The following is a 15,626-nucleotide window of genomic DNA, read 5'->3' as shown; positions in this document are numbered from 1 at the left end:
ATATGAGTTACATACATTTATACGTTAAACCCAGTTATGCATTACCCACTTATGGTTACTCGCACTTGGTGAGGCGGCTAGCTCCCACCCTGTTCACGTCCCACTCGGGAGGCACCCACTTGGACATCAAATCCATTTTAAACGTTACACACCCATGGTGAAGCATCTGGCTTTCAACCCCACGAGCTCTCAGCAGGACAGGACACTCACCCATCCCACGACTCCTCACTTGGTGCAGGCAGAGCGGCCTTCTCACGCTCTGGACAGAGGCGACCTGCAGCCGGCTGCTGCAAGTCCCATTCCTCTGCACAGAAGGTTAGAGGTGGCAGGTATTTATCACCTGTGCCCTTAGGCCATTCCAACTTCCAGCTCAGTTTATCCAATCTCTGCCCTCCCCCCTCCTCCATTCCTAATTTGATTGGCACGGGGGCGAGGGGCACCTTCTGTATTTCCAGCTTGGGCTGTCAATCTGGCAGTTTGGGTTTGGGGGGGCAGTGTCCCACCCTCACTTTCAAGTTCTGCCTGCTGGCTCAGGAGGTCACGAGATAGCATTTGACCTTGAGATGGTCAGTACCCCAGGGTCGCCTGGGACAAGCACCGACCTGGGAGTCTGAAGGATCTGGGTTCTAATCCCAGCCCCATTTGTCTGTTATGTGACCTTGGGCAAGGCACTTGACTTCACTGTGCCTCAGTTACCTCATCTGTAAAATGCGAGCCCCATGTTGGAAATAGACTGTGTCCAACCTGATTAGCTTGAATCTCCCTCAGTGCTTAGTACAGTGCCTGGTATATAGTACTTAACAAATACCGTTAAGTAAAACCACCCAAAATGGCAGGACCAACCTGCTGCAAGGTGGGAGCGATTTGGGTGGACAAAGGGAGGATTCAGGAGAAGTTACTCTATCTTGTCAATGTATGACCTAGATTTGGGCCACACCCCAAGCCTCTTCTGCTCCAGGGCAATTTCCTCCTCTTTCCAAGTCCCCAAAAGTGAGCATACTACTGTTTAGGACTATTCATATAATTCACTGCATTTGTGGGATGCAACAAGTTCTGGACAGACTAATGTTTAGAGGTGGCCCTCAATGTTCAGCACACCTGCTGTGTACCAATAAGAGGTAGCTTCCAGCAGGGTAGTATTGTACACTCCCATTACACAGGTTGCTGTGAGTCCCAGTAGATGTTACTGTAAACACTGGGCTGAAACCTGAGGAAGGGAAACAAACTTTAGATGGGGTGTGGGTGGGAGGAGAGTCCCTGGGTACTTTCCTGCTTTTTCTGGCTGAGTTGGGCCCTCTTCTAATAATTGGGTTCATCTTCATTTACTCTGTTGAGCACTGCGGTTGTGCTGGGCTCTTTGTAACAATCAAAACTGCAAAATTGAAGCAGCTGGACATTCTGCTTCATGTCCCCAGTGACCATTCTACTGCACTTTGGTGTCCAGTGCAGTCCCAGGTATAACAGGTTTAACATTTGCTCCTTTGTTAACTGGCACTGCAGGAAAAAACTGCCCCAAGCCCCTCTGTACAAACCAGATGGAGCAAGTTTGAGGCATTTTCAATTTCCTTGAGACCCTTGCTCTGATGTGTAAGGTGGTCCTACTCTCTACCGCTTAGTACAGTGCCTGGCACGTAGTAGACACTTAACAAATATTATTAAGAGGTTTTTGGACCTTGAGGCTGAAAAAGGAAGACTGCCTGTCAGTGAGATTTGGGGAGGGACGAGTTAGGCCCCAGCCATGGTGGGAAACATGCTTGGTAGTAGAGGTCCATGCTCGGCAAGAGGCGGGGCAGTGACCATGTTGCTTGTATATTTCAAAAAAGTTCCCATTCCTCAAACATAACAATAATGATGGTATTTGTTAAGTGCTTAATATGTGCCAAGCACTGTTATAAGCTCTAGGGTAGATGCGAGGTAATGAGGTTGTCCCATGTGGGGCTCACAGTCTTAATCCCCATTTTACAGATGAGGTAACTGAGGCACAGAGAAGTTAAGTGACTTGCCCAAAGTCACACAACTGGTAAGTAGCAGAGCCAGCATTAGAACCCATGACCTCTGACTCCCAAGCCCGTGCCTGTTCCACTAAGCCACGCTGCTTCTCAAAACATGTCGCTAGCATTTGAGTAAGTAGGGAAAACTCTATAGCCCAAAAATAATGGTTATAAAAAAACACTTGCTACTGAGCATAAACTAAATTTTAAAACAAGCTCTTCTCTTCATTTTGAAACTTTTAGTAAATATCAAGTTACTGGACACCTCCTCTCCATCCCTTGCCTTTCCTCCTTCCTCCCCCTGCATTTTAATTTCTAGGCCTTAAAGGCATCTTTGAGGAAAGTCTGGTAAATGAATGAAACATATGGATTCAATTTCCTTTGAAATTCTTTAGGGCTTTAAAAATTAACAGCATAAAGTCTAAGGGTAAACTATGATTCCTGCCACTCTTCCACTCGCCCCTTGTCTGAAATAATTTTCTGCCAAAAGGTATATCCTCTCCTCTGCTCTACTCACCCAGTTAGATGATGGACAGTCCAGAGAACATATGAAGGAGAGGAGATGTGACTGGAAGACTTAAAGCGAAGTCCTCATGTCAACGCTTTGCAAAGATGAAAAGAAGTGTTTCTAGATAACAGTCTCCCAATGAGTATGCCTTTTCAGTGAAGTTGACCCCAAACTCTCCAACTATCTGCCAAGTCTCTTCAAAATTTGGTAGGATTTTTTTTTCTTATTAAAATACAGATGAATCTGAGCATACAGAAGATGGAAAGGTCAGTGTGTGGGAGTGAGAACTAAAGGACAAACTATATCAGGATTTTTTTTTGCTCCATCAGATTTTCTTATAAATGTACAATGTACAAAATTTGTAGTAGGAGGAATTTTTCCTCACAACAGTTGCCTTATTCTCATTATGATGAGTTCAGGAAAGGCAGCTTCGAATCCACCCATTCATCTCATGAGTTTAGTATTTGAGATGAATCTCCCAATACCACCCCTCATGCCCTTCCCCACGGAGGCCTTGAAACGGAGGCACCTTGACATCCGTAATTGTGATCTATGGCTACAGTTTGAGCCTTTCATTTTGGAACTTGCTATTTAACCGTGATGAAGGACCCGAGAGTATGTATCTGAGTAACTTTCCCTCTTCCACTTTGGGGGGGGGGTCCAATGCAGTTAAGGGTGGGGAAGGCTTTGCAGGAGAGATAAGGGGGTCGGCGGGGAGAGAAAAGGAGATGAGGAGATGCGCTTACCCCAGCGTGTCCATTGCCAGTTGGGACAGACCAGAGTAGCCAACTGCCACTGCTGTTCAGCCCAGGCTGTGGTGCTCAAAAGTGGCAGCATCAGCTCTTTTGCAGTGACCACCATGGCTGAGCGAACCGTTCCTGGGCTGTTCCTTGGAGCTTCCTGCATAGCTGGAAATGTCATGCCAGAAACTCCAAGGATCAAGGAGGAAAGGAGATGGCAAGAAGACTAGGCAGTCTCAGCAACCTCTCATCCCTGCTGCCACTGCCACCGCCACTGCTGCTGCTCTGGCCGCTACCCCACTTCTGCAACCACCAAAGCTGTTGTGTTCCCTCCTCCCACTACGGACTTTTGGAGTGGCCGGATGGAGCCCCAAAACGTGTGACCGTCCCATCGAGAGAGGGCAATTCAATTGTATTTATTGAGAACTTACTGTGTGCAGAGCACTGTACTAAGTGCTTGGGAGACTACAATAAAACAATAAATGGACACATTCCCTGCGCACAATGACATGGTCTAGAGGGCAGGGAGACAGATATTAATACAAATAAATTACAGATGTGTACAGAAGTGCTTTGGGGCTGGGATGGGGGAAGAACAAAGGGAGCAGGTCAGGGTGATGCAGATGGGAAGGGGAGAAGAGGAAAGGAGGGGCTTAGACTGGGAAGGCCCTCTGGAGGAGATGTGCCTTCAATAGGTCTTGGGGGTGGTGGTGGAGAGCAATTGTCTGTCGGATTTGAGGAAGGAGGGCATTCCAGGCCAGAGGCAGGATGAGGGCTAGGGGTCGGTGATAAGGTAGGCAAGATCGAGGCACAGTGAGAAGGTTAGCACTAGAGGAGCAAAGTGTATGGGCTGGATTTTAAAAGGAGAGTAGTGAGGTCAGGGAGGAAGGGGCAAGGTTACTCTTTCCTTTCTAGTTTTAAAACTTAAATCACAAAAACCCAAAAGCATCTCCCTCACTCATTAGAGGGTAAAGCTCCTTGAGGGCAAGGAGTGTGTCCTCTAACTAGTCCACTCTCCCTAGTGTTTTGCACACACCCTCAAATGCTATTGGGTTTTTTTTTTTACGCTGGTAGCCCCTTCCCCAGAGCCCGATGGACACCCAACTTTAGATAGAAAGCAGCATGACCTAGTGGAAATAGCATGGGCCTGTGACTCAGAGTTCTAATCCTGACTCTGCCACTTGCCTGCTGTGTGACCTTGGGCAAGTCACTTCTCTGTGGCTCAGTTTCCTCATCTGTAAAATGGGGGTTCAATTCTACTCCCTCCTACTTAGACTATGAGCCCATATTGGACAGGGACTGTGTCCAATCTGATTATCTTGTTTCTTGTGTCTTATCTTGTATCTACCACAGTGCTTGACACATAGTAAATGCCTGTAGCAAAAGCAAATATGAAACCTTCAAGTGAGCCTCCACTTTTCACAGATCTGCCAATGGAGGAGGTTGGAATAAGTCCTGGAAGGCTAATTGGAAGTGAAAGTAAAAATGTCAAGTATTGGCTGAAGTACACCAACTCTGAAATCCCTATCTCTGACCATAACCTTCTCACCTGCCTCATCTCTCACACTCCCTCCCCCTGCAAATCTTCGCTACTGCCCCACAGAGACCTCCGCTCTCTCGATCCCATCCGTCTTTCCAATAGCATCTTGCCTCACCTTGCCGCCCTGTCCTCTCTTCCCACTCTCGACGAGCGGGTCTCCGCTCTCAACTCCACCCTCTCTACTCATCTCGACTCTCTCGCCCCCCCTTTCCCTCCGCCGCTCTCGCTCCACTAACCCACAGCCCCGGATCACCTCCTCCGTCCGCCTCCTACGCTCCTATGCTCGAGCTGCTGAGCGCTGCTGGCGAAAGTCCAAGCACCGAGCCGACCTCACACACTTCAAATTTATCCTTTCCTGCCTTAACTCTGCCCTCTCCTCCGCCAGGCAAAGCTTCTTCTCCTCCCTCATTGACACCCATGCCCGTCACCCCCGCCGATTGTTCTGGACCTTTAACTCTCTCCTTAGGCCCCCTGTTCCTCCCCCTCCCCCATCTCTCACCCCTAATGATCTGGCCACCTATTTCCTCACGAAAATCAACACGATCAGGTCTGAGCTCCCCAAAGTCACCCCTCCGCCTCTCCCCTCCCCCCCAACAACCCCCTCCCCTACTTTCCCATCCTTCCCTGCAGTATCCTCAGAGGAGATCTCCTCCCTCCTCGCAAGTGCCACCCCCTCCACCTGCGCCTCGGACCCCATTCCCTCTCACCTTCTTAAAACCATCGCCCCTGCCCTCCTCCCTTCCTTAACTTCTATTTTTAACCACTCAATCTCCAAGGGCTCCTTCCCCTCTGCCTTCAAACATGCCCACGTCTCCCCCATCCTAAAAAAACCCGCTCTTGACCCCACTTCCCCCTCCAGTTGTCGTCCTATTTCCCTACTACCCTTCCTTTCCAAAATCTTAGAACGAGTCGTCTACAATCGATGCCTAGAATTCCTTAACTCCCATTCTCTCCTAGACCCCCTCCAATCTGGCTTCCGTCCCCTCCACTCTACCGAGACTGCTCTCTCTAAGGTCACCCATGACCTCCTTCTTGCCAAATCCAATGGCTCCTACTCCATTCTGATCCTCCTTGACCTCTCTGCTGCCTTTGACACTGTCGACCATCCCCTCCTCCTCCATACCTTATCTCACCTTGGCTTCACGGACTCTGTCCTCTCCTGGTTCTCCTCTTACCTCTCTGGCCGATCATTCTCGGTCTCCTACGCTGGAGCCTCCTCCCCCTCCCATCCTTTAACTGTTGGAGTTCCTCAAGGGTCAGTTCTTGGCCCTCTTCTGTTCTCCATTTACACTCACTCCCTCGGTGAACTCATCCGCTCTCACGGCTTTGACTACCATCTCTACGCAGATGACACGCAGATCTACATCTCCACCCCTGTCCTCTCCCCCTCCCTTCAGGCTCGCATCTCCTCCTGCCTCCGGGACGTCTCCACCTGGATGTCGGCCCGCCACCTAAAACTCAACATGAGCAAGACTGAGCTCCTCATCTTCCCTCCCAAGCCCGGTCCGCTCCCAGACTTCTCCATCACCGTGGATGGCACGACCATCCTTCCCGTCCCGCAGGCCCGCAATCTCGGTGTCATCCTTGACTCGTCCCTCTCGTTCACCCCACACATCCTATCCGTTACCAAGACCTGCCGGTTTCACCTCTACAATATCGCCAAGATCCGGCCTTTCCTCTCCACCCAAACGGCTACCTTACTATTACGGGCTCTCGTTATATCCCGGCTAGACTACTGTGTCAGCCTTCTCTCTGACCTCCCTTCCTCCTCTCTCGCCCCGCTCCGGTCTATTCTTCACTCCGCTGCCCGGCTCATCTTCCTGCAGAAACGATCTGGGCATGTCACTCCCCTTCTTAAACAACTCCAGTGGTTGCCTATCGACCTCCGCTCCAAACAAAAACTCCTCACTCTAGGCTTCAAGGCTCTCCATCACCTTGCCCCTTCCTACCTCTCCTCCCTTCTCTCTTTCTACCGCCCACCCCGCACGCTCCGCTCCTCTGCCGCCCACCTCCTCACCGTCCCTCGGTCTCGCCTATCCCGCCGTCGACCCCTGGGTCACGTCCTCCCGCGGTCCTGGAACGCCCTCCCTCCTCACCTCCGCCAAACTGATTCTCTTTCCCTCTTCAAAACCTTACTTAAAAATCACCTCCTCCAAGAGGCGTTCCCAGACTGAGCTCCTCTTCCCCCTCTACTCCCTCTGCCATCCCCCCTTTACCTCTCCGCAGCTAAAGCCTCATTTTCCCCTTTTCCCTCTGCTCCTCCACCTCTCCCTTCCCATCCCCACAGCACTGTACTCGTCCGCTCAACTGTATATATTTTCGTTACCCTATTTATTTTGTTAATGAATTGTACATCGCCTTGATTCTATTTAGTTGCCATTGTTTTTACGAGATGTTCTTCCCCTTGACGCTGTTTAGTGCCATTGTTCTTGTCTGTCCGTCTCCCCCGATTAGACTGTAAGCCCGTCAAACGGCAGGGACTGTCTCTATCTGTTGCCGACTTGTTCATCCCAAGCGCTTAGTACAGTGCTCTGCACATAGTAAGCGCTCAATAAATACTATTGAATGAATGAATGAATGAGATTCTGGTATCTATCATGTTGATGTTTACAGCATGGAATGGATGGGGTATTTAAAAAAAAAAATCCCAGTCAAACATGACAGCAAAAAATAGGGTCTTTCTCTAGCTGGCAGAATTTCAACTTTTTTTTTGTAATTCCAAACTTGGTGCCTAAGAAATGCTGGGAGAAGGAAGTTATCTGGAGCTGGGCAGAGGCTAAGATTCAAGATACCAGTGGACAGTGATTTCCAATGTCTTCTTTTTGGCATTCTCATCACATCCCACCCCCACCTTTAGCCAGGGGGTGAATGAAAGATGATCAGGCTCCCATCTAGAAGGTCTCTCTGCATTGGAGGTCTGTGAGAGGGCGGGCCCTAATTAAGGATGCTGGGAGGAGAGAGCCTGTCCTCACAACCTCATGAGTACTTCCACGATCTCCATTTTTGAGTTTGCAGCTTTGTTCTGATCTGTTCTCTGTTTGGGATCAGCCTGGCTTAGTTAAAACCTGGACACCTTTCCTTTACTGGCTGCTTCGTATGTTTTCAGTGGACAGGAAGGGAGGCCGGAAGAGGAGAGTTGTTTGATTGTGGAGTTGTTTGATTGTGGATCTGCAGCCTGGGAAGCTGCTTAAAAGGTAATGAGTCCCACCTGTTGGCCGGCTCTGCTTGCTCTTCCTCTTTCTCCTTCTCCTGCCTCCTGCCTAATCCCAAACTGGATTTTCAACTTTAAAAGACGGACACTAAAGCACTAGGTTAGCATAGGTTGTCCAGTTGTTTCAACAAAAGCGCCTGTGTGTTGTCTCTGAGAGGACAGTGTGTGTGTGTGTGTGCGTGTGCGCATGTGCGCAGTTACTTTGTTTATTGTTTGGTGTTTGAGGGAGAAGGGAGAAAAGAAAGGATGGAGGATTTGTGAAGGGAGGATTGCGTGACCCAAATAAACGCTTGGGTGTGGTTGAGCATGTCTCTAGAGCCACTAGGTGTCACTGTCATCAAGGATTGAGGGTTTTTATCATCAGGTCAAGAAAGCACCTTGGGAGATCATCTTATCCATCCCTCTGCCTGCAGAAATGACTATAGATCAACTTTTACAGGCACCTAAGAATCCTGCTCTTAAAGGCTCCTAGAGCCCTGCATGGGTTTGAGATAGCTCAAGTCCAATCACTTGGCTGGCCTAGCCTCCCACCCCAAAACAGGGTCTGGTTCCCTCCAAAGTAAGAGCAGAAGTGGCCATGTATGCTTATAGCCCCTCGTCAGGGGTCCAGTGATTTCCACTTTATTTCTCTAATACTCAGTAATGTCCCCAAAGTGATCTCTGCTGAATCCAGTTCTGGGGACAGATTGATGGACAGAAGAGTAGCAGTGTGGACAGAAAAGCAATATGGCCTAGTGGAAAGAGCACGGGCCTGGGAGTCAGAGGACCTGGGTTCTAATCCCAGCTCTGCCACTTGTCTCCTGTGTAACGTTGGGCAAGTGACTTTAATTCTCTGGGCCTCAGTTACCTCATCTGTGAAATGGGGACTGAGTCTGGGAGCCCCATGTGGGCTGATTTGCTTGTCTCCACCCCAGTGCTTAGTACAGTGCCTTGTTGCATAGTAAGCACTTAAATACCACAATTATTATTATAATATAAAAATACACAGACACATTCCCTGCCCAGCACTGAGCATTTAATAAAAGAGGGTCTGCCTAGGACAGACAGGAGTGCTGCGAGAGTTCCATTGTGCTGGGTGACACTCCCTTGGTCTGAATCCCCAGTTTATTGCCTTAGCAAAGCTCTGCCCTTCCCTCTTTGTCCCCTGAACCCCCAGGGGGAGAGCAATTAATCTTTCTCTGACTTCCAGCTGCCTAATTAGGTTTGACTCCCTCCCTTGATGGTGCCTCCTGTCTGTCAGTGGGGTTGCTGAGGAGAAACAGCCTCCCTTGGCAACAGTAAGAACTCAATCCCGAGGCTCAGTCTCCATGGAGACCAGAGGCCACCCGGAAGTGACTTATCCCAAACACAAGGGAGCCCAGGGATAGAGTTGTCGATGCCTGTTCTATCGACCAAAGAGCTCTCTCTCTCCCTATTTCCTTCCAGCCTTCAAGAATGAAGGATCTGCTCACGACACGCAACCAGAATTGCTGGCGCGAACTCATAGAAAAGGAAACCTATAGCAGAGTAGCCTGGAGAGTTCATTATGACAAGGGTCATCTGAAAGCTCCTGGCCCTGTGAAGAAACACCCGATCTCTACCCAGAAGGGCCTTCTGTCCACCATCATCAACTCCCCTAAACTTGAGGACACAGAGACCCAGCGCTTTGGGAGAAGGGCAGTGGGGGTCTGGCCTCCGCAGGAGGCAGAGAAGAAAGGCCAAGGGGAGTGTGTGAAGTCCAAGCCTCTCCTGGCCGAAATGAGGCCTGCCAGTCCACGGTTGTTGCGGTTGCTGTACCAGGGCGTCTCCCATGAGGGCAGAGGGAGACTCCAGTATCTGAGGGAGAGGCAGCAGCAAAAGCCTGAGGAGGGGTTCAAGTATCCTGTCCTGTCATCCTGGGACTATGGATGGTGCTTAGGTAAGGCTAGGGTCCCCTCCTTACTGTTGGTGGAACTGGGGTGATTTTCCATCCACTAGGCCCCTCTCTCAATTTTTCCTTTTTCCGGAGATCATCCTTCCCTTCCCCTTCCCTCTCCCTTTTCCCCTTTTTTTGATTGGGCAGAACATCTGGAGTCCACCCTCCCCAAGTTGTCAGCCAGCAGTTCCTTTCCATCTTGTTATAAATGACTCTTTAAAAAGGTTTTATACATCCTGTCATGGATGCTAGTAGCTGGGTGGCTTTTCTGGCACATTTTGAGATTTTTGAAAATAAATAAATACATTAAAAACTGAGTGGGATTTGTTCAGGGTGAATTAAGAAATGGCACAGAGCTCATTAGTTTCCCATTGGCACCAGGGATTGAGAGGAAAAGAGAGCTTCCCTGGAGAGGAGGGGATTGAAGGAAGGCAGGTCAGGACTGGAACTGTGCTTGGCCTCGGACCCTGAGCCAAGCAGAGGCCCCTCGCTCTCTCCTGGCTGAAGACTGTATCAAATGCACACTGATAAGGGCCAGGATTGGTGCTATTGCTCTCCGAGCTGCCCTATAGAGTTATGGCTACAGATTGGGAACAGGCCCTGTGCTCCTTACTCAAGTCGAACTTTCCCCTCTGAGGGATTGGAGGGGAAGCTCCTCTTGGAGGGGTACAGGTAGCTAGATCCTGCATGGAATACAGCTCAGCACCTAGAAGGAATCAGACTGCAGGCATGTAAAAATGTGAATTAATTTATAAAATGTTTCTTCCGGCCTGGGCGTAGAGGTGAATTAAATCTGAAATCACACCTCTTCTAGGGGGTCTTCTTTGATTGGTTTCTAATCTCCCCACTTTATGGACTCTCAACTGCCATTTCAGCACTTCCTTGACAGGTAAGCTCCTTGTGAGCAGGGAATGTGTCCACCAACTCTATTATACTGTACTTTTCCAAGCACTTAGTACAGTAAGCTCCAATCAGCACTCAATAAATGTCATTGATTGGTTGATTGATCTAAGAACTTAAAGGCTCACAACTCCCTGGAGCACTCATGTATATATATTTATGCTCTCTTACTTCTCTTACCTGTAATTTATGTTAATGTCGGTCTCCCCTCCCACCCCCACTACATTGTAAGCTACCATCGCCCAGCCCTCCTCCCTTCCTTAACTTCTATTTTTAACCACTCAATCTCCAATGGCTCCTTCCCCTCTGCCTTCAAACATGCCCATGTCTCCCCCATCCTAAAAAACCCGCTCTTGACCCCACTTCCCCCTCCAGTTATCGCCCTATCTCCCTACTACCCTTCCTTTCCAAAATCCTAGAACGAGTCGTCTACAATCAATGCTTAGAATTCCTTAACTCTCATTCTTTCCTAGACCCCCTCCAATCTGGCTTCCATCCCCTCCACTCTACCGAGACTGCTCTCTCTAAGGTCACCCGTGACCTCCTTCTTGCCAAATCCAATGGCTCCTACTCCATTCTGATCCTCCTTGACCTCTCTGCTGCCTTTGACACTGTCGACCATCCCCTCCTCCTCCATACCTTATCTCACCTTGGCTTCACGGACTCCGTCCTCTCCTGGTTCTCCTCTTACCTCTCTGGCCGGTCATTCTCGGTCTCCTTCGCTGGCGCCTCCTCCCCCTCCTATCCTTTAACTGTTGGAGTTCCTCAAGGGTCAGTTCTTGGCCCTCTTCTGTTCTCCATTTACACTCACTCCCTCGGTGAACTCATTCGCTCTCACGGCTTTGACTACCATCTCTACGCAGATGACACGCAGATCTACATCTCCACCCCTGTCCTCTCCCCCTCCCTTCAGGCTCGCATCTCCTCCTGCCTCCAGGACGTCTCCACCTGGATGTCGGCCCGCCACCTAAAACTCAACATGAGCGAGACTGAGCTCCTCATCTTCCCTCCCAAACCCGGTCCTCTCCCAGACTTCTCAATATCATTGTGGATGGCACGACCGTCCTTCCCGTCTCTCAGGCCCGCAATCTCGGTGTCATCCTTGACTCGTCCCTCTCGTTCACCCCACACATCCTATCCGTTACCAAGACCTGCCGGTTTCACCTTTACAATATCACCAAGATCCACCCTTTCCTCTCCACCCAAATGGCTACCTTACTGCTACGGGCTCTCGTTATATCCCGGCTAGACTACTGTGTCAGCCTTCTCTCTGACCTCCCTTCCTCCTCTCTCGCCCCTCTCCGGTCTATTCTTCACTCCGCTGCCCAGCTCATCTTCCTGCAGAAACGATCTGGGCATGTCACTCCCCTTCTTAAACAACTCCAGTGGTTGCCTATCAACCTCCACTCCAAACAAAAACTCCTCACTCTAGGCTTCGAGGCTCTACATCACCTTGCCCTCTCCTCCCTTCTCTCTTTCTACTGCCCACCCCGCATGCTCCGCTCCTCTGCCGCCCACCTCCTCACCGTCCCTCGGTCTCGCCTATCCCGCCGTCGACCCCTGGGCCACATCCTCCCACGGTCCCGGAACACCCTCCCTCCTCACCTCCGCCAAACTGATTCTCTTTCCCTCTTCAAAACCCTACTTAAAACTCACCTCCTCCAAGAGGCCTTCCCAGACTGAGCTCCCCTTCTCCCTCTACTCCCTCTACCACCCCGCCTTCACCTCTCCGCAGCTAAACCCTCTTTTCCCCCTTTCCCTCTGCTCCTCCCCCTCTCCCTTCCCATCCCCTCAGCACTGTACTCGTCCGCTCAACTGTATATATTTTCATTACCCTATTTATTTTGTTAATGAAATGTACATCGCCTTGATTCTATTTAGTTGCCATTGTTTTTACGAGATGTTCTTCCCCTTGACTCTATTTATTGCCATTGTTCTCGTCTGTCCGTCTCCCTCGATTAGACTGTAAGCCCGTCAAACGGCAGGGACTGTCTCTATCTGTTCCCGACTTGTTCATTCCAAGCGCTTAGTACAGTGCTCTGCACATAGTAAGCGCTCAATAAATACTATTGAATGAATACTTAAGGGCCTGGATCAATTATCTACTCATTCTATTGTACTCTCCCAAGTGCTGAGGACAGTTTCTGGCACACAGGAGACAATATATAGTACTGATAGATTGATTGACTGCCATCTGAACTCCCTGCTGATATCACCAGCCTGAGGAGGAAAGCAAGGAATCAATCAGTAGTATTTATTGAGCACATACTGGGTGCAGAACAGCGTACTAAGTGCTTGGGGGAGTACAATTAAACAGAGTTGGTAGACACATTCCCTGCCCACAAGGAGCTTACAGTCTAGAGAGGAACCAACCAGTCAATTTGCAAGACTAGACAATAGGGCAGGAGCAAAGCGGGCAGTGCATGCATGGTCTTGGAGTCAGTGTGGTGCTTCCTGTTGTCCCTCCTTCCTCCCGAGCTGCTAAATCACATGAAAGCCAAGACTTTGGTGTTTTTTCAGGTGACGCTATAAAAGAAGCCAAAGCTCCAGGTCATGCCAGATCTCGGGTCATCAAGGACACTTTCTACTTCCGAAATGGAATCTTCTACCCTCCTTGCCGGACTGACCAGTTGCTGTGAACCCAGGGGAACAGAGCTTGTGGAGGATAGAAATGCCGATTGGGGATGTAAACTCATCCTCTAGATTGTAAGATCATTGTAGGCAGAGACTATGTCAATAGCTGGGTGGCTTTTCTGGAACATTTTGAAATTTTTGAAAATAAATAAATACATTAAAAACTGAGTGGGATTTGTTCGGGGTGAATTCAGAAATGGCACAGAGCTCATTAGTTTTCCGTCGGCTCCAGGGATTGAGAGGAATAATAATGTAGGTATTTATTAAGCGCTTACTATGTGCCAAGCACTGTTCTAAGCACTGGAGTAGACACAAGGGAATCAGGTTGTCCCACGGGGGGCTCACAGTCTTAATCCCCATTTTACAGATGAGGTAACTGAGGCACAGAGAAGTGAAGTGACTTGCCCACAGTCACACAGCTGACAAGTGGCAGAGCCGGAATTCGAACTCATGACCTCTGACTCCAAAGCCTGTGCTCTTTCCACTGAGCCACGCTGCTTCTGTAAAGAGGAAAAGAGGAAAAGAGAGCTTCCCTGGAGAGGAGGGGATCGAAGGAAAGCAGGTCTTATATGGTACTTATACTGTACTCTCCCAAGCACTTAGTACAGTGCTCTGCAAACAGTAAGTGCTCAATAATTACAATTGGATGAATGAATGATGAGGACCATGAGGTTGCAGAAATTTCCTGAAAAGTGAATCCATTTAAAGTAGGATATTTTGTGTCACCCTGATTATGGCTCCTGCTACCACTGACTGTTCATTTGCTTAGTCTATTTCATATAAAATCCTCACAACTGGTAGGGCTTTCTTTTCTTTTTTTTGACTTTTATTGCCAAATATAAATGTCAAAAATTCTCAGCAAATGTGTACTTTGATTTGAATCTATACTTTCTCATCTGGGCCTCTAGACTAGTTGGCAGGGATGTGCCTACCAACTCTGTTATATTGTACTCTCCCAAGTGCTTAGTACAGTGCTAAGCAGCGTGGCTCAGTGGAAAGAGCACGGGCTTGGGAGTCAGAGGTCATGGGTTCGAATCCCAGCTCCACCACTTGTCAGCTGTGTGACTGTAGGCAAGTCACTTAACTTCTCTGTGCCTCAGTTACCTCATCTGTAAAATGGGGATTAAGACTGTGAGCCCCACGTGGGACAACCTGATTATCCTGTATCTACCCCAGCGCTTAGAACAGTGCTCTGCCATAGTAAGCACTTAACAAATACCAACATTATTACTATAACTGCTCAATAAATACAGTTGATTAATTTATTGATTGATTGAGCCAAACTAAATCAATGGAAACAAACAGAAGCAAAACTCCTTGACTGAAGTTGGACAGGTCACCATTTAGAAGACTCAGAGTCATATAAACTCCACTTTATGATAATATGCCTGTCTGAAAGCCTGACAGACAACCTTGGAATCTAAATGCTGTTTTTTAGGAGATTTGAGTCTTCAGATGATTTTCCATCGTTACAAAACCCAGAGAACTAACTAACAAGGATAGGATATATGTCCCACAGGAGGTTCAGGAAAAGGGTTTTTCTCCAAAGGAAGGAGTGTGGCCTAATGGAAAGAGCATGGGCCTGGGAGTCAGAGGACCTGAGTTCTAATTCCAACTCCACTGTAGGTCTGCTATGTAAACTTGGGCAAGTCACTTAACTCCTCTGTGCCTCAGTTATTCCACTTGAAAAATGGGGATTTGATACTTGTTCTCCCTTCTAGACTGCGAACCCCATGTGAGACTAGATTATCGTATCTCTACCCCAGCTCTTAATACAGTGCTTGGCACAGAGTAAACACAACAAATACCTCAATTATTTAAGAGAACCTGAGAGGAATCTTCTCTTTTTGTAGAATCCATTGTAAAGCTAGTGGTTCTAGGGTTCCAGGACATAGACCTTACTTTTGGGCCCTCTTTCCCTCAACTGGTGTCCTTACTTAGGAAGGGGAGGGGGAGAGGGATGAAGGCCCAGGAAGACATACACTCTACAGGCAGATTTATACTCAGATAAAAGAGAGAAAGAGAGAGAGCAAGAGCAAGAGAGGATCAGGGGAAACAGGTAAACATGGACATGTATACAAACAATCACAGAATTATTCACCTGGGGATCTTCCACATCAGACAGCAGCAACAATAGAAGATGGACAGAGAGTGAGAAGCAGGCAGGTTGTCCCTCTATTGTTGCTGCTTCCACTGTGTGCTACCTTG

The 15,626-nt window shown here is 48.8% G+C and overlaps 1 protein-coding gene across 1 annotated transcript; it reads left to right on the top strand.

Moving 5' to 3' along the window:
• The first annotated feature begins 7,749 nt into the window (after positions 1–7,749).
• Positions 7,750–13,586, top strand: LOC114806608 (protein ATP6V1FNB). The gene is made up of 3 exons (XM_029052006.1): positions 7,750–7,973; positions 9,416–9,887; positions 13,305–13,586. Exons 2-3 carry the CDS (start codon positions 9,425–9,427, stop codon positions 13,421–13,423), a joined length of 582 nt encoding a protein of 193 aa, XP_028907839.1. The 5' UTR covers positions 7,750–7,973; positions 9,416–9,424; the 3' UTR covers positions 13,424–13,586.
• Positions 13,587–15,626: the final 2,040 nt, after the last annotated feature.

This window comes from Ornithorhynchus anatinus, chromosome X1, assembly GCF_004115215.2.
Source record: "Ornithorhynchus anatinus isolate Pmale09 chromosome X1, mOrnAna1.pri.v4, whole genome shotgun sequence".
Classification (NCBI taxonomy): Eukaryota; Metazoa; Chordata; class Mammalia; order Monotremata; family Ornithorhynchidae; genus Ornithorhynchus; species Ornithorhynchus anatinus.
Note: the sequence above shows the minus strand (reverse complement) of the source record. Positions and strands in the feature narration are given on the sequence as shown.